Source organism: Oncorhynchus masou, chromosome 32, assembly GCF_036934945.1.
Source record: "Oncorhynchus masou masou isolate Uvic2021 chromosome 32, UVic_Omas_1.1, whole genome shotgun sequence".
In the NCBI taxonomy this organism is placed as follows: domain Eukaryota; kingdom Metazoa; phylum Chordata; class Actinopteri; order Salmoniformes; family Salmonidae; genus Oncorhynchus; species Oncorhynchus masou.
The window spans coordinates 59,799,087-59,817,845 of NC_088243.1; the positions used below are offsets into that span (position 1 = coordinate 59,799,087).

Here is an 18,759-nt window from a genome sequence, read left to right on the forward strand (position 1 = left end):
GCTCCTCAAAAGCTTCTACAGCTGCAACATCGATAGCATCCTGACTGGTTGCAATACTGCCTGGTATGGCAACTGCTCGGCCTCCGACCAAAAGGCACTACAGAGGGTAGTGCGTACGACCCAGTACATCAATGGGGCCAAGCTTCCTGCCATCAAGGAACTCTATACCAGGTGGTGTCAGAGGAAGGCCCTGAAAATTGTCAAGGACTTCAGCCACCCTAGTCATAGACTGTTCTCTCTTCTACTGCACGGCAAGCGGTACTGGAGCGCCAAGTCTATGTCCAAGAGGCTTCTAAACAGCTTCTACCCCCAAGCCGTAAGACTACTGAACATCTTAATCAAATGGCTACCCAGACTTCTTGCGTTGCAGCTACTCTCTATCTATGCATTGGTCACTTTAACTCTTGCCGCATGTATATATTATCTCGACTAACTGGTGCCCCGACACATTGACGCTGTACCGGTACCCCCTGTAATCAAATTGTATTTGTCACACACATGGTTAGCAGACTTTAATGCGAGTGTAGCGAAGTGCTTGTGCTTCTAGTTCTGACCATGCAGTAATATCTAACAAGTAATCTAACCTAACAATTTCACAACAACTACCTTATACACACAAGTGTGAAGGAATGAATAAGAATATGTACATAGAAATATATGAATGAGTGATGGCCGAACGGCATAGGCAAGATGTAGTAGATGGTATAGAGTACAGTATATTCATATGAGATGAGTAATGTAGGGTATGTAAACATATAAAGTGGCATTGTTTAAAGTGGCTAGTAATACATTTATTACATCACTTCTATTATTAAAGTGGCTAGAGTTGAGTTAGTATGTTGGCAGCAGCCACTCAATATTAGTAATGGCTGTTTAACAGTCTGATGGCCTTGAGATAGAAGCTGTTTTTCAGTCTCTTGGTCCCCGCTTTGATGCACCTGTACTGACCTCGCCTTCTGGATGATAGCGAGGTGAACAGGCAGTGGCTCGGGTGGGGGTTCATCCATGATGATCTTTTTGGCCTTCCTATAACATCGGGTGGTGTAGGTGTCCTGGAGGGCAGGTAGTTTGCTCCCGATGATGCGTTGTACAGACCTCACTACCCTCTTGAGAGCCTTACGCTTATGGGCGGAGCAGTTGCCGTACCAGGCGGTGATACAGCCCGACGGGATGCTCTCGATTGTGCATCTGTAAAAGTTTGAGTGTTTTTGGTGACAAGCCGAATTTCTTCAGCCTTCTTCACCATGCTGTCTGACATGGTCCACCCACACAGTTTGTCTGGGATGTGTATGCCGAGGAACTTTCCTTCTCCACTACTGTCCCATCAATGTGGATAGGGGGCTGCTCCTTCTGCTGTTTCCTGAAGTCCATGATCATCCCCTTTGTTTTGTTGACATTGAGTGTGAGGTTATTTTCCTGACACCACACTCCAAGGGCCCTTACCTCCTCCCTGTAGGCCGTCTCTGTATATAGCCTCGCTATTGTTATTTTGTCTGGGAAATGTTTTGGGTATTTTGCTTAACTGCATTGTTGGTTAGGGGCTTGTAACAAGACCTTGCATTTAAGACAAACTTTTTTTACGCCCAGCTGGTGCACCCGGCCCATGGCCAGTAACTCTCATCCTGAGCTCTGACATGACATGTCCTTAGCATGGTTCTGTTCTGTTCAGAGGAGGGACACAGCCCGGCCCGCGAGAGAGGACAGTAACTCAGGAGTAAGTGTGGTGCGGATGCTGATTCATGCTGGGCTCATTGCCTGGACACCTTTCTCAGGGACAAGAGGTCGGCTATCCGCTCCACAGACCTTTGGAAGGCCAGCACTGAATGGGAAAAGGAATACCTAAACTCAGCAACAAACAAAAAAGAAACGTCCCCTTTTCAGGACCCTGTCTTTTTCAAAAATAATTTGTAAAAATCCAAATAACTTCACAGATCTTCATTGTAAAGGGTTTAATCACTGTTTTCCATGCTTGTTCAATGAACCATAAACAATTAATGAACATGCACCAGTGGAACGGTTATTAAGACACCAACAGCTTACAGACGGTAGGCAATTAAGGTCACAGTTATGAAAACTTAGGACACCAAATAGGCCTTTCTACTCTTCTGACTCTGAAAACCACCAAAAGAAAGATTCTCAGGGTCCCTGCTCATCTGCGTGAACTTGCCTTAGGCATGCTGCAAGGAGGCATGAGGACTGCGGATGTGGCCAGGGCAAGAAATTGCAATGTCCATACTGTGAGACGCCTAAGACCGCACTATAGGGAGACAGGGCGGACAGCTGATCGTCCTCGCAGTGGCAGACCACGTGTAACAACACCTGTACAGGATCGGTACATCCGAACAACACACATTACATTTACATTTAAGTCATTTAGCAGACGCTCTTATCCAGAGCGACTTACAAATTGGTGAATTCACCTTCTGACATCCAGTGGAACAGCCAGATGGCAACACCAACTGCCCGAGATACACCAGGAACGCACAATCCCTCTATTATTGCTCCAGACTGTCCTCAATAGGCTGAGAGAGACTGGATTGGGGGCTTGTAGGCATGTTGTAAGGCAGGTCCTCACCAGACATCACCGGTAACATCGTCACCTATGGGCACAAACCCATTGTTGCTGGACCAGACGGGACTGGCAAAAAGTGCTCTTCACTGACGAGTCGACGGTTTTGTCTCACCAGGGGTGATGGTCAGATTTGTGTTTATCGTCGAAAGAATGAGCGTTACCCCGAGGCTTGTACTCTGGCGCGAGATCGATTTTGAGGTGGAGGGTCCGTCATGGTCTGGGGCAGTGTGTCACAGCATCATTGGACTGAGCTTGTCATTGCAGGCAATCTCAAAGCTGTGCATTACAGGGAAGACCTCCTCCCTCATGTGGTACCTTTCCTGCAGGCTCATCCTGACATGACCCTCCAGCATGACAATGCCACCAGCCATGCTGCTCATTCTGTGGGTGATTTCTTGCAGGGCAGGAATGTCAGTGTTCTGCCATGGCCAGCGAGAGCCCGGATCTCAATCCCATTGAGCACGTCTGCGACCTGTTGGATCGGAGGGTGAGGGCTAGGGCCGTGTGTGTGTGTGTGTGTGTGTGTGTGTGTCCCACACACACACACACACACACAGAAATGTCCAGGAACTTGCAGGTGCCTTGGTGGAAGAGTGGGTTAACATCTCACAGCAAGAACTGGCAAATCTGGTGCAATCCATGAGGAGGTGATGCACTGCAGTACTTAATGCAGCTGTTGGCCACACCAGATACTGACTGTTACTTCACATTATTATTATTCAATTTCTGTTAGTCACCTGTCTGGAACTTGTTCAGTTTGTCTGTTGTTGAATCTTATGTTCATACAAATATTTACACATGTTAAGTTTGCTGAAAATTAACTCGGTTGACAGTGAGAGGGCGTTTTCTTTTTTGCTGAGTGTATATATGAACTGATCTCACAGCAGAGAGCAGAGACTTTACCAGTAGGTATTCTGAGTCCCTTTCATACATTAGCTCACTGGACTGTCACTAAATCTGTGACTCAATCGTAACATTGAGTTGAATCGTGGTGTGTGTAGTGTGCTCTCATGCTACCCCTCTGTCACTGAGGTAGAATTACCGTAGACCTGCCTGGGAAAGGGGTTTCACAGCCATAGGACAGGATTAGGCTTAATGCGTCGGCATGCTTCCCTTCCCAAACAGTTTGTGCATATATTATGACATTTTGGTCTTCACAAGAGTTATTTTAGCTGGGGTTTCTTCAATGAAGTGTTTGTCATTCAACGATAGACGACTCGTTTTCATGCAAAAAAATTCACTTGAGAAATGCTGCACCAAACATCTTAGTTAGATGTAAAAATTTGTTAGATGTAAGATCGCCTCTGAAAAACGTAAAAATGAATGACTTTTGAGTAGGTGTGTGTATACAAACTACGGCGTCTCAAGATGGACACACGATATTAGTGCAGCCTTTTCTAGTTTTTAAGGGAGTATGCATGCGCACTCGTTTGGTTCGGCTAAGCGCCAGCTGAACCAACGCATGGGGAAGCCTTAAATGTCAAACCCAACAACTCATTTTAGAAACGGCAGACTGTAGTCTGAGTTACATGTTTGTTACAGCACTGAGGAAACAGTAGTCACAACCTAGACTAACCCAGAGAACATTGAGCCAGATATTTCACAGGATTTGTAAATGTGAAGAATCCAGTTGGTATTTCCACTCACCACTAAATATGGTGTTGCGAGGAAGCCCAGTGGGAGAAGATGGCGCGGGATGGATTTTTGCTGACATTCTGCTGATTTTTAGTTGACATTTGATCTCCATACATTTTTCAGGTTTTCAAAACTAGAATCTGTAACAGAGTTGACTGTGTTTTGTGGACTTTACCCTTTGCCAAAGTTTCTAAAAATGCGTTGTTTAGAAGGAGTGCAAGGGCAAATTAAGTTATTGCACGTGCGCACTTCACAATGTAGGTATTCCCTAATGAACATATGCAAATAAATGCTAGAAGGAGCGAACAGGATCTCACTAGCTCGTGCTTGGCTCTGCCCACTATGATAAATTGGCTCCTATTGGAAATAACCGGCTCTGGTCCATCTTGGGTTAGTTATAACAATCTTTTGATGCACTGTAGGCTCATATTACAAATGCATGCCTGGACTGTTGCATAACTGGATCAAGAGAGAAGCAGGCAGCCCCCCACCCCCCCAAAAAAGACAGCATAACTGAGGACAAGCAGTAGAAGAAGGCGAAATACAAAAATGACCAAGTTTTTTTTGCTCACTTGTCTGACTGCAGACTACAGCTGTTTCCTTTGTTCCCTGTGGAGCCTGGCAGCTAGGCAGAGGCTGCATGCTAGTCCTGCCCCTCCATGTCTTTATTTCTGGTGGTTAGGACTTAAGGGACAACTGACAACAGATACAGTGCTCCTTTACAGACCTTTAGGAGTGAGGGCCCCCACCTACTCCACTCTCTCCTTCATTGCTCTGGGAAGCGTTCCCTAACAATGTGTTATAGGACACTGTGTTGTCTTGGTCTCTCCTTCAGTCTTTTTGTTGTTGTCCCTCTTATATCCTGCTTCCGGCATTGTTCCTTTTCTCTCCCCTCCCTTGTGCCTGAGAACCAAGTGGACTTGTCTGCCTGGCTGCTTCCGCTGTTCGGTGGCTCCTGATTAGTGCAGGAGCGTTGCCCCTGGTTACAGGCAGGCAGGTGGTGTCTGGTTACCTCACCTTGCTGTGTCATTCTCCTGTATCGTTAACCCCAGCCAAAGAGGGTAGGGTGGAGACTACACAGCAGGCCTTGGGTGTGGATTCTGTTTCCTTTGAATTCTCTCTGCTTTGGGTTTCGACTGGGGGGGTACTGTTGAGGCCAGGGTCTACTGCCGGAGAGAATTGCCTAACCTTGTTTTCACACCTGACTGGGTTTATTTACTGAGAACCTGGAATAGCCTAAATCATCATTGGTGGAATGGTTCTTTGTTTTTCCAACTTTACCTTTTAGAGCACGATCTCTGATCATTATCATGTTGGAAAGGAAAAGTGTTTCCAACCAGCTGATGACTGATTTCTAAGGTGAGTAAAACCCTTACGGGGATGGGAGTCGGTCTCATTGCACAACAATATTTTGTTTGAAAACAACTCTGTTTTAAAAGTGAAACCTTTGACGTTGACACATACTTTAATTTGTCGACAGTGGTGACTTCACAGGGAATGGTATTTGGTTAGGCCTAACAGCAGGTTATCGTTGTTATTATTCAATATAATGAATGGCATCTTGTCCAGTGCGTTACTGTCAGTGTGGAACATCTGCACTTGTTTCTTCTTTGATTCCAACAGCATTGTCAATGTTTTACCCCCACATGTAATTTGCCTTATGGGCATTTCCATCGAAAATGACCCATTTGCACCAACATGTCGTTCATATGAGCATATCAAATTTGGTGTCAAAACCTAAGCGAGAAGTTTATATTTTGAGGAAATGAAGGCATAGACCCATTTTTCAACCCTTTTCCATCTAAAATTGTTTTTGCATAAGTAAAGGCTTGGATTTCTGGATAAACATGGAAGAGGGGTTTAAGACATCTACCAGAAAGTCTTAAAGCGGTGTCACAAAATACATCAACACACTACTGTTGATGTAAAGATCTCTGGCACTAATACCAACACTTATATTTAGATTTCGGAGGAATTGTTTCTAGCCTTCTCCCCCAAAAACCCACATCTTTAAGATATTTTCTCATTTCTCTCCCTCACGGGGAGGGAAGATAGTGGAAGTTCACAGAAGTAACAATTAATGGTAGACCTACCATTGAGTTATAGTGATTTTACTGATATCCATTTAGTTTATGAATTAAGTGATTTAAAACTTGTAATTCCGTTACCAAATTGGTAACAGAATTACCCCATTAAAAATCACTACTGGAATTACTGCAGCTGAATTGGCTACAATGGGAAATCATAATAGTCACAAACCACAGTTGGGTCACCTGCTACTGTCCTCCCTTCCACTGTCATACTGTTATGATCCGCTCATAACTGTTTTCTTTCTGTCATCTGGTGGTCAAACAAAGTGTGTTACAGCAGTCTGAGTCAAGACACTATATATATATATATATATATATATATATATATATATATATATATATATATATATATATATGCTCTTCCATGTGAGAAATTGCCAAGAAACTGAAGATCTCGTACAACGCTGTGTACTACTCCCTTGCCACAATAGTGCAAACTGGCGCTAACCAGAATAGAAAGGAGTGGGAGGCCCCGGTGCACAACTGAGCAAGGGGACAAGTACATTGTGAGGCATCTGTTTCTCAAACTAGACACAAGTCCTCAACTGGCAGCTTCATTAAATAGTACCCACAAAACACCAGTCTCAACATCAACAGTGAAGCTACTTTAACTTTAAGCAAAACATCAGGAAATCTTGCATTTTAACTTTATACTGGAGGGAAAATTATACCAAAGGAAATTACTGGAGAAAAGTTGCCTACACATCAGTCAGAGCGCTGTCTGGTGGACCAATGTTGTGAGCAAATATATTTAATCTGATGGAGAAGTGCAACTGAAAGTGTGAATACTCCTTTTACATTCATGATTTGGAGCAAACTGAAGCCTAGCAGAATTTACAATAAGAAGCTATTTAGATCTGCTGTTTACGAAACACAGCAAGATACTTTTTCAGCATTTTCTTTCCTTTTCAGTGTGGAAAACGCAGAATCCTGCTTTAGTGACCACTGCTGTACTGAACTATATTGTACTGAACTCCGCTGATTTGTACTGTGCTGTAGAGTTCGACCGATTTTATGATTTTTCAACGCAGATACCGATTTATTGGATGACCAAAAAAAGCTGATACCGATTTAAATCGGCAGATTTGTTTTTATAAATATATATAATATTTGTAATAATGACAATTACAACAATACTGAATGAACACTTTTTTTATTCTAACTTAATATAATACAAAATCAATTTAGTCTCAAAGAATGAAACATGTTCAATTTGGTTTAAATAATGCAAAAACTGTGTTGGAGAAGAACGTGCAATTTAAAAAAATAATAATAATAAATAACGTTTCAGTTCCAAGCTCAGAACATGAGAACATATGAAAGCTGGTGGTTCATTTTAACACGAGTCTTCAATATTCCCAGTTAAGAAATTTTAGGTTGTAGTTATTATAGGACTATTTATCTCTATACCATTTGTATTTCATATACCTTTGACTATTGGATGTTCTTATAGGCACTATAGTTTTGCCAGCCTAATCTCGGGAGTTGATAGGCTTGAAGTCATTAACAGCGCTGTGCTTCATGCATTGCGAAGAGCTGCTGGCAAACGCAGTAAAGTGCTGTTTGAATGCTGCTGCCTACCACCGCTCAGTCAGACTGCTATATCAAATCATAGACTTAATTATGATACAATAGACAGAAATACGATCCTTAGTTTTCGGATTTGACCGTATTAATGACCTATCATTTCGCAAACAGAACGTTTATTCTTTCAGTGAAATACGGAACCGTTCCGTATTTTATATAACGGGTGGCATCCATAAGTCTAAATATTGCTGTTACATTGCACAACCTTCAATGTTGTAAAATTCTGGCAAATGAATTAGTCTTTGTTAGGAAGAAATGGTCTTCGCACAGTTCGCAACTAGCCAGGTGGCCCAAACTGCTGCATATATATACCCTGACTCTGCTTGCACAGAACGCAAGAGAAGTGACACAATTTCCCAAGTTAATATTGCCTGCTAACATGAATTTCTTAACTAAATATGCAGTTTTTTTTTAATATACTTGTGTATTGATTGAATGGCATTAATGTTTATGGTTAGGTACATTGGTGCAACGACAGTCCTTTTTTTGTGTGAATGCGCTTGTTAAATCATCACCCGTTTGGCGAAGTAGGCTGTGATTCGATGATAAATTAACAGGCACTGCATTGATTATTTGCAACACAGGACAAGCTAGTTAAACTAGTAATCTCATCAACCATGTGTATGTAGTTAACTAGTGATTCTGTCTATTATTTTTGTTAGATAAGTTTAATGCTAGCTAGCAACTTACTTTGGCTCTGTGCTGCACTCACTTAACAGGTGGTCACCCTGCCATGCAGTCTCCTCGTGGAGTGCAATGTAATCGGTGTCCAAAAATGCCAATTGGGACTAGTTATGAAAACTTGAAATCGCCCCCAATTTATCGGCCTCTACTGTGCTGTCCAAACTTGTAAAACATGAGGAGAATGACATTCCTATCCATAATGATGCATTTCTTCGTAGTACAGCACAGGGACCCATGATGTAATTCCGTTTCCGGGTGTAAATCCACTTCACTTACTGTAGTTCAATAACCAAAATTGATTATTTTTTTTAAACTCAAGGTGCCATGTCGATGGCATACATTTTAAAGTGAAAAAGCTGAGTCAAAGTGTAATTCCATTACTGTGTCCTGTGTGGCTCAGTCGGTAGAGCATGGCGCTTGCAACGCCAAGCGTCGTGGGTTCGATTCCCGCTAGTGGCCCCAGCCGACTTGTAAGTCGCTTTGGACAAAAGCGTCTGCTAAATGGGATATATATATATATATATACTGTGGAATAGCCTTTAATCATATCTCAGGGTGTTGGACTACAGATACAAACATTGGTTGAGGCACTCCATTTACACTGTTCTTTGTTTTTCTAGCTGCGTCTGTTGGTTTGGTTCTTGTTGCCTAGTGTGTACTATGGGTTGGTTGCTTGGCTTGTTCCAGCAGCCTGGCCACAAACTAACTGCACTGCCCTGCTAGCCTAATGAGTGCATGTTTATGAGGAGGCTCAGGTGGATTCATATATCAGCTCTGCAACTGCCTCCCTGGGCCATACAGGAAGGACAAATATTTGTCCATTCAAACGGGTTGGAGTGGCTAGCTTCCTTTAACAAAAAATCATGCCAGAGTTCCATGTTGAACCCATTTAATTAATCTGCATAATTAATGCCCTGACATGAGATATTAGTGGACGTGTGAGGCAGATGCATGATGAAGCTCCATCTGGTACTGAGGTAATTAATCGGGCTGAAACAACCCGCTACTGAACCTGGACTCCTACTTTCTCTCTCTGCTCACCAGAGCACCGAGTGTGATACTCTCTCACTCTCTCATACAATACCCAGGAGACACTGGTAGAGGACTGGGTTCACTTCACATTGATTCAGGCCGTGTGTGTTAACCTCTGAACTGGAGAGTGAAGCAAATAACAATGTTTATTTTAGGCGTGTGTCATTGTGAATATTTACACATTGTGTATGTCGGTCCCTGCAAGTAAATCAACCATTCATCAGATTCTGTGAGAATTAAAGGGAGGTGAACTGTGTATGTGACATTGTGAATTTTAACACCGTTTAACACCGTGTCCCTGCAGAGTACAGCCGCTTTGAGTCGAAGATCCACGACCTGAGGGAACAGATGATGAACAGTAGCATGAGCTCTGGTTCGGGCTCCCTGCGCACCAGCGAGAAACGTTCCCTCTACGTCAGGTACCAGAACACACGCACAGTACACACCGCTCCCAAAATCATCACGTTTAGCACACCACTCACAAATACTATGATTTTTCATCATCACAAAGTAGGTCATGATGAGACTATCGTACGCCAAGTATCTGCTCATCTGATGAATTTGATGAGCAAGCTTTTCAGTTGGATGCCACACATGACCTATTTTACATAGCTGCAGCCTATGGCTGGCAAAAGTACTACTGGTATCATAATGTTATTACATTTTGGGCATGAAGCCAAAACTGTAAGGAACCCCAGTCAGTCAGGAAGAGCAACATGTGCCAGGCAGGCAGCTTCCCCCACTGTAATGAGTGCGGCTGCCTGAGTCAGAACAGGATGTGTTCTGGGGGGTCAAGGTGAAAATGATTATTCTATGATGTAACACTCATGTCCCAAGAACTGGAAACATATTTCAAGCGAAGTGCTGTGGTGCAGCGTCACGTAAACCCAATATTTACAACCCCTGCAAGAATAGCAACATTTTCAGTTTTGATGGCGATTCTTGACAGAGAAGGAAGCATCTACAAATCCAAGGCTTACTATGAACACAAGCTAGATCAAAATACTTGTGTAACGATGTGTCATCAGTTCGATGTCCAAAGCAGAAACGGTCAATAAACAAACTAAGATACAATGGGAAAATGACAGAACAGTATCTCCCAACAAGCCTGTAGCTCATTGGACCACCTATACACTGTAAACCAGGATGACTAATGCCCTGTAATTCTCTCTTGTCAGCCAGGTAGAGCTATCCTTTCCTCTGTGTGGGTGACTAAGCATACAGTTATGGAGGAAAAGGCTCTTGTTTCATTCCAATGCACAGCAGTAGAGCAGACATCTCCCCAGCCAGCCTATCCTCTGGAATGTGAGACCTCTCAGGTGCACACACACACACACACATAGCCAGGGTCCAATCTGAATGCCTGTGTCAGGGGAGGCACTCATGTAACCTGGCAGTGAGACTTGATACCTGCAGGTAGCTAGTATCAGGGCAGGCTGATTACTTTAGACCGGGCAGCCAGTAGGGAGAACACACTGGTAGTAGCAACGCCACACTGGACCACGTCGTGTCCTGCAGAGCCAGGTCAGATTGTTGCCAGGTTAGTGGCAGTAGTGGAGCCTGTAGAGCTATCTGTTCCCTGTCTGACAGACTCATAGCAGAAGTAATGGAAACTGTGGCAACGAAGAAGCCAGTGTGTTTTGCAATGACATTGTCACATTTCATCATGTGATGTAGTGGGTTTTAAACTTCAAAACCTGTTACTAGTATGGTGCAGTAATACTGTATATGCTGTTGAGTGATTGACACAAACACCCCTCCCCCTCTCTGTCTTTCTGTGTGTAGAGCCCTTTTTGACTATGACCGGGCCAGAGACAGCTGTCTGCCCAGCCAGGGCCTGAGCTTCTCCTATGGGGACATCCTGCATGTCATCAACGCCTCCGATGACGAGTGGTGGCAGGCGCGTCTGGTCACGCCCCACGGAGAGAGCGAGCAGATCGGGGTCATTCCAAGCAAGAAGAGGTAACCTCATCACCCCATTTTACCACCCAAAATGTGCTGCTGTTGTGACTCTCAAAGTGCCTCAGTAAGAGATTTGAAACGGGTCTTTTCTACGCAGGGTGGAGAAGAAGGAGCGAGCGAGGTTAAAAACAGTCAAGTTCCATGCCAGGACGGGCATGATTGATTCCAACAGGGTGAGTCTGGGGGGCTGTGCTCTCTGGTTCTGCCTGGCAGTGGGCACCCAGGGAGCTGACCCACTTCCCCCCGAGGCAGGCAGTGTGGGAACAGGAGCATGTAGCAGGGACCTAGCTGCTCATTAGAACTAGTGGAGAAACCTAAAGACTTGCATACATTACATTAGACAGTCTCGCTCTCTTTAAAGACAAGGGGCTACCAAACTGACTCGATGCTTAGTAATGGGACCTGTCGCTATCCTATCTAAGTGCAATTAGTGTTTTTAATGTGATCGGAAGTCTTAGGCTACATCAGGCAATGTAAGAAACCCCTGGTTCACCAATGCAGGCTCTCACTGGTGAATGTATTAATTGGTTGTCTTGTTTTCACATGATTTTCATCTAATATTGTGACACCTGTATGGTCCTGTAATGATATGCTCGCTCATTAGAAGGGCAATTTCCTCTTGTGTATATACCGTTTCTAGGATCAACATGGAAATGATCTCCCCTTTGCATAAGTGTTCCATTCATTTTACCCTGGTTATCTGCCTTCATTTATCTGCCTTCATTCTTTCATTTAGATTTTTCTTTGTTTTTAGATTTGTCTGTTTTTATTTTGTTTTGCATGCGTGTTTGGTGTCCTCATTGAACAACAACGTTCTGTTCTGTTTTTTTGTTTCATCCCCCCATCGCCCCCCTCCCCTCATCACGCACATCTCCAAGCAGCCAGTCAAAGTAAAGCGCAAAAAAAGCTTCAACCTCTCACGCAAGTTCCAGTTTTACAAGAGCAAGGAGAATATTGTGCAGGAGTTGGTGGAGTCTGAACGTGAGTACCCAAAGTGTGTGATATGAGGGGGTTTTACTTTTCGCGCTTTCCTTTCATGCTTCATCCTTCCCGCAGCTTAATCTCTCCACTCACCTCTGGGACCAGACCGTGGCTGTCTGTCTGTGGGCAGTGCTGTCTTTTCCCGCTCACTGTCATTCACTCACAGCCAGAGAGGACCCACACAGACCCAGGCCGGTGGTTCAGGTGTCGGCCTCTCTGGTATCTGTTCGTCTGTCTGTCCACTGGTGGAGAGTCCAGGTGTGTGCTGCTGGCTGCCAGGGCAGGTGTGTGGCTGGCTGCACTAACACAGTAACTGTGTACTGCTGCTAGAGGCCCTGTTAGACCCCCACTATTCATTGCTGCCCAGTCAATCCTCATCCTCAGTTACTGACCCAGAGAACTAGAATTTCATTAGCTGGACGGCAGCACTAAAAAACACTAACGGGTCAAAACCCCATTCTTCATGGGATTGGCTGTGTGTAATTTCAAGGCCTTGGCTTTCACTGGGAGTAGAGTGGGGCTCAGAGTTTAGGGAGCACAGTGCCTCGTGTTGGTCCCCCCCATCTTGGCCTGCCTTACTGCCTCTAGGCGAGCAGCCAGCACACTGCTCCTCCCTTTCTCTTTCGCTCTCTCTCGGCCTGTCCCAGCTCTCACTAACCTCTTCTTCCTGTCTGCCTCTTCTGTTTGTTTCTGCTCTCACCTGTCGGGACACTCAGGACTTCCCAGGGTTAAGCGATGACTTTTATGGATCAAAGAGTTTGAGTAAGTGTGTGGTTGGACTGTCACGCTGCAGCTGCTGTCCCCTGAGTTCCGAGCTAAACGCCTGTTCAATGCAGACCTGGCTAGCAATGGCTGCGACAAACACACACACTCTTGTTTACTGATACACACACACACACACACTGCCCTAGGGTAAGAGAGCAAGTGTTAAACCTTGTCTGACTTCCTTCTTCCCTGTAGGGAATTTACTATAAAAGTTTAGTGGGTCATTGTCAGAGAGTGATTACTTGGAGAAACCAAGTATCTCCCTCCCTACACTGACTGGACAGGGTTTGCTTTTCATATTCTGCTTTTCCATGTTAGCAAGCTGAGCTGACTGCCCAGTGCCCTTGTATGCTTGTTAACAGGCCCACCACCACTGTTTTCTTTGGCTTGTCCCCGACACTGTATCTGGTGTGACAGATACAGAGCCCTCGATAGGAAACACTGGCAAGGGACTGGAGGGTCACTTGGGACTTTGTGAAAGGAAACACTTAATTTCCTATTGCTGCAAACCTCCAACCACTTCCCCGTGTAGAAAGCGCTGTTGCGCAGAACAAGACTGTTTTCTTTTCATTTTTTTCCCTCTTTCTGTCCGTTTTCCTTTTCATCGGGTTATATGCAGTGGGACAACAAGGGACTTTGTTTTTCCTTCTTGATGCCCGGCAACTGGTGGTGAACTTTTTTCCCTCACCAAAATGAAAACTAATTTATTTTGATGTGGCTTTACTACTACTGCCCAGCTTTGAGCTTTCCCAACATAAACATGTTCCTCTCCTTGCAGAATGCCTGACGTCAAACACAAGCGACAGTGAAAGCAGCTCAAGTAAGCAACCTTATTTTCCTTTTTTTGCAGCTTTTATTTTGGACATAATCCAACTAAATGAAAAGCATGCGGCATGTCATTACACCTGTATCCAAAGCAATGTTTTATTTTAGTCCTCGGTGCTGTAGTGAGCTGGCATTTGACTGCGATAGTATCAGGCACTTAGTAGCAAAACAGTCGCTTTCGTCTGCTGTTATGGAAAATGTGACTATGAAAAGAGTACTTTAAACATTCCATTACTATCAACCACATCTCGTAATCCATTGTCATGGGATTATAATGAATATTTATTTTTACTCAAACTGTTGTCTTTCTGCTATTCAGAGGGTCAGGAAGACACAATTCTCTCATATGAGCCAGTGATTCGACAGGAGAGTAAGTATACAATATACTAGATGTTCTCCTCCATTTAGGATGGGGTTTGATACGCATTAATGGTATCTTATTCCAGTGTTTGCAGACATGAGTTTTGACCTGCGCCCTCTCTTCTCGTTTGCAGTTCATTACACAAGGCCTGTGATCATCTTGGGCCCAATGAAAGACAGAGTAAACGATGACCTGATCTCAGAGTTCCCTCACAAGTTTGGTTCCTGCGTTCCTCGTGAGTAGACCACTTGACAACATGCACCACATTATCACAGCCACTTATAGAAACACGAGTGGAAAATATATATCCCGTGTTTTAGTGACATCTCCCTAACAGTCATTTGAATCTGTCCCTCGATCTGTGCAGACACGACACGTCCGCGGCGGGAGAACGAGATGGACGGCCAGGACTACCATTTTGTGGGCTCACGGGAGCAGATGGAGAAGGACATTCAGGATAATAAGTTCATTGAGGCAGGCCAGTTCAACGAGAACCTCTATGGGACCAGCATCTTGTCTGTCAGAGCAGTGGCTGAGAGGGTAGGGAGCACAACACATCATAAATGTGCAATATACACAAGGTTAATTTCTGATTGATTGTTAAGGGATGTATGAGAAAATGTGTTATTTTGATACTTAAGTGCTCTTTCTCTCGTTCCTCTTCATGAAGGGAAAACACTGTATCCTGGACGTGTCTGGAAACGCTATAAAGCGACTGCAACAAGCACAACTTTATTCGATCGCAATTTTCATCAAACCAAAATCCATTGAAACTCTTATGTAAGTGTGTCTGTTCTTGGATCTAATGAACTGTTAAAAGATTCTCTTTACTGTAACTCCATACAACAATCACTTCCTGTACTGTACACTAACCAACCATGTCTGTGTTGTAGGGAGATGAATAAGAGACAGACATTTGAGCAATCCAATAAAATCTTTGATAAGGCAATTAAACTGGAACAAGAGTTTGGAGAATTTTTCACAGGTAAGTCCACTACTTTATTTTTTTAGGTTCATCGCAGATTATACATATTTTTGATACGCTTGAAGCGTATTGTAGGGCAAGTAGGAATCTTAATGCATCGATGCACTCATGATATCTACTTCTCTGTCCGTCTCCAGCCATTGTACAGGGTGACTCTCTAGAGGAAATTTACAACAAAATCAAGATGATCATCGAGGAACAGTCGGGCCCCTACATCTGGATACCTTCCTCAGAGAAGCTCTGAGCTCCCAGCTATACCCCTCTGTGTCAGTGCAGCCCCCCACACCCCGACCATCCCCCAAATAGCTCCTCCCTCCCCCTTTTTTGCCGATATGTTTCATATCAAGTTTTAGTGTCATCATTATGTTAATCTCAAATGGAAAGTCTTATCACCATTACTGTGACTGTGCACACCCCTGCATGAGTTTCTCAGCAAATCCATTTAAGACTGGAAATGCCATTCCGAATGAATTTGTCATTTTAAAACAAAAAAAAGGGAAAGGGACAAATAATCCTTCTTTTGTGAAATGGGACTGACAGTTGAAAATCAGAATGTTTTACAGACGATGCCGAGGTGAGGAGGAGTTTGGGATTCAGGGGAAGTTGCAGGGGAATGGAGACTTAATCACACAAGTTGGAACACTTTGTAAATGTTCATCAAATCACATTTAAAAAAGACACTAGAGAAGCAAAGACCACTTAGGAAGGGTTTTTTCTACAAGGACTGAATAATATCAAGCCCAGCTGATGGTACTGTTGGAGGAGTTCTCTCTTGTCTATAATTACTGAAGAAATTGGTGGAGAAGCCTACAGACTGGTGATCTATCACAAACCAGCTTGCGATTTGATCAGCTGCCAGTTGTTGGTGCTGCTGCAGCTGATCAAGACCTCTTGGGAGGCAGAACAAATGAAAGAAATGTGTTATGAATCTACATTTATATAATGAAATCACAAGGTAAATGAACAAATCCTACTGAGATTTTACTACATATTAAAACGACATTTTACATTTCACTAGAATTGTCTACTTGGAGGGCTGTTAGATTTCATTCCTTTGTTTTTTTTTGTGGGATTTTTTTTTGCTTGTGATTTTTAGCTGCTCTGTGTAAAGGGTGGGGGTAGAGAAGTGTAACGGGGCTCTCTGCAAAACACCAAACTGCCTTACATCAAATACAAATTGTTATATTATTACCTGTACTTTGTGAGGGAAGCTACAAATAATTGAAAAGGAAAACAAACAGGAAATTTATTTTATTTTCTGAGTTGTCCTCCTAACTTCCAGGAGGTCCAACTTGTGAGTGCAATAGACCGAACGCATATCTCACCTCTGTGGATTCCTATCTTCCCCCTGTATTTTTATCCTTTTCCTGTTGTCAGTTAAGAATTTATTGGATTCCAATTTGGGCAGCCATAGCTCCCTCACCCATGTTGAGCAGCAGACCACCCTATTACACTCTCTGCCTTCCAAGATGATTCTTTTTGATTGATTGGTCACATGGTACTGTCCTGTATATGCCACCCTGAAGGTGGCCTTAAAACGGGTAGAACAAGACAAATTGTATTGGATGTCCTAACAATTAAAGAGTCAATATAACTGGTTTTTGGATTGTCCCCCCCATCCATAATAACACTTGAGGGGTTTGATTAAAACCTATATGCTCTGTATCTATAACGTTTTTTAAATTTGTTCTGGGTATGTTTTGAGCCACTGTGTTATGAACCCAATGGTATATCTGGGGCGAGCTCAGTCAGCTCAAGAATCTAACGCACCGATATAATTTCCCCTGCGACAAACACCATGTTTTAAAGGACAAATTTAAGAGTTCACAGATGTTAAATGTGAATGAAAGAGTAACTGACTGAATGGTTTGAGAGATTTGAAAGGCATTTGCATTGAACTCTTTAATAGACATAATAGATCAGCATATCTTGTGAAGTTTCGTGAAGACCACTTCTGTGGTAAACCCTTGCCTGAGTTGGCTTTATGGATTCAACAGGATTGAAATAACCTGCTAAATCTTCCTTTGCAGATCTTGGCACTGTGTTTATTTGTTCATGTGAGGGGACGTGTCTGACTTGTTTAAGAATACTGTGGCCCCCTACCCTGTGAACATTTCATTTTCCACTGTTTTTGCAAGAGGGGAAGGGTTTTCCTCAGATGCCTGAGAGCCAGACCATCTTCTGTATGCCCTTGCGCTCTGCCCCCCCCCCCCCCGAACACCTGTACATGCAGGCATTTTCTGAACAGGTGTGCCCACCTGCCAGGCACCACTGCTAAACCAGCTGTCATTACCTGTGTCAAAACCAGAGTTCAGGGAATAACCGAAGGGAACAGAGCCATTTATAAACTGCTTACAGACTGTTTCAAAGGGTGTGGTAGCTGTCAAATGTAAATATGCCGCCAGCAGATCCCCCTCACCTGTGCTTCATGCATATGTGAAATAAACTGGGACAAAACATTTTTATAGATCACAAATGACAGGTAAGTAAACAGATATTCCGAGATATAGTTTCAAATTTTTCCATACATGTGACGTAATGTTGATATTTCTCTATAGACAAATCTTCAGCTGCCTATTGGAACACTTTTTAGTCCATTGGGAATTTAATTCCCTCAAGTAGGGCCTGTCTACATGTTATTTCTTGTGGAAAATGGTGTATAGATTCAAAGAATGAAGACAAGATGCAGGCAGCAACCTACAATATATTCCAGAAACCCGGAGGAGCATTGATGAATATCTGATTTAAACCTGGTCCTCTGTTTTTAGTTGAAACACAGCTGACTGTTTAATATGTCTGGTATTTATACACCTCGGTCAGCAATCATGTCAATAAAGCCCAAATAACTAGGTTTTTTTCATCTTTTCCATTGAAGTTGCGGTATAACAAGATTGAACCTAAATGCCCGTGTGTGTATAATTGATGAGGGTCTTTGTTCCAGTGAGAGACACGATGATGCAAGCTTTTCTGGGGGGGGGGTTGTTGGGTCCTGGTTTGTCCTTTTGGGTGATGAGTTGTTTGACAGCACACCTGTGCAGTAAGTGCTTGCGAATTATTTGATTGTACAGTAGTTTCCTTCCTGTCACACTGAAGGTGTTTGAGCCTATCAGGATGCTGGGCCAAATGGTCTTCCCTGTCCTAGTCATGAGGGAGCACAGTCCTGCAACTTTTTTTGTTTGGGGTTTTCGGTTTGGACTGGACAAGAGTTTATTTGTTTGAAAATAAAATGTGACTCGGTTATGATTTCGATGTGTTTTATTCTCACCAAATCAAGTCCACT

General features: G+C 43.5%; 1 protein-coding gene across 10 annotated transcripts in view; it reads left to right on the forward strand.

Annotated features, from left to right (window-relative positions):
* The window catches only part of LOC135526342 (disks large homolog 3-like), a 146,918-nt gene extending 128,201 nt beyond the window's left edge, over positions 1 to 18,717 (forward strand). For 7 of the 10 annotated variants that reach the window (XM_064954641.1, XM_064954639.1, XM_064954642.1 and 4 more), the window contains 11 exons: positions 9,905 to 10,019; positions 11,386 to 11,562; positions 11,660 to 11,735; positions 12,444 to 12,543; positions 14,087 to 14,128; positions 14,453 to 14,503; positions 14,628 to 14,729; positions 14,862 to 15,034; positions 15,165 to 15,274; positions 15,388 to 15,479; positions 15,617 to 18,717. In XM_064954641.1, coding sequence (XP_064810713.1) covers positions 9,905 to 10,019; positions 11,386 to 11,562; positions 11,660 to 11,735; positions 12,444 to 12,543; positions 14,087 to 14,128; positions 14,453 to 14,503; positions 14,628 to 14,729; positions 14,862 to 15,034; positions 15,165 to 15,274; positions 15,388 to 15,479; positions 15,617 to 15,723 — 1,145 coding nt within the window. In that variant the 3' untranslated portion in view covers positions 15,724 to 18,717. Of the gene's footprint in view, positions 1 to 5,253; positions 5,567 to 9,904; positions 10,020 to 11,385; positions 11,563 to 11,659; positions 11,736 to 12,443; positions 12,544 to 13,259; positions 13,306 to 14,086; positions 14,129 to 14,452; positions 14,504 to 14,627; positions 14,730 to 14,861; positions 15,035 to 15,164; positions 15,275 to 15,387; positions 15,480 to 15,616 lie in introns of those variants that run through there. The other 3 variants (XM_064954643.1, XM_064954644.1, XM_064954646.1) reach the window with 2 other exon arrangements.
* Positions 18,718 to 18,759: the final 42 nt, after the last annotated feature.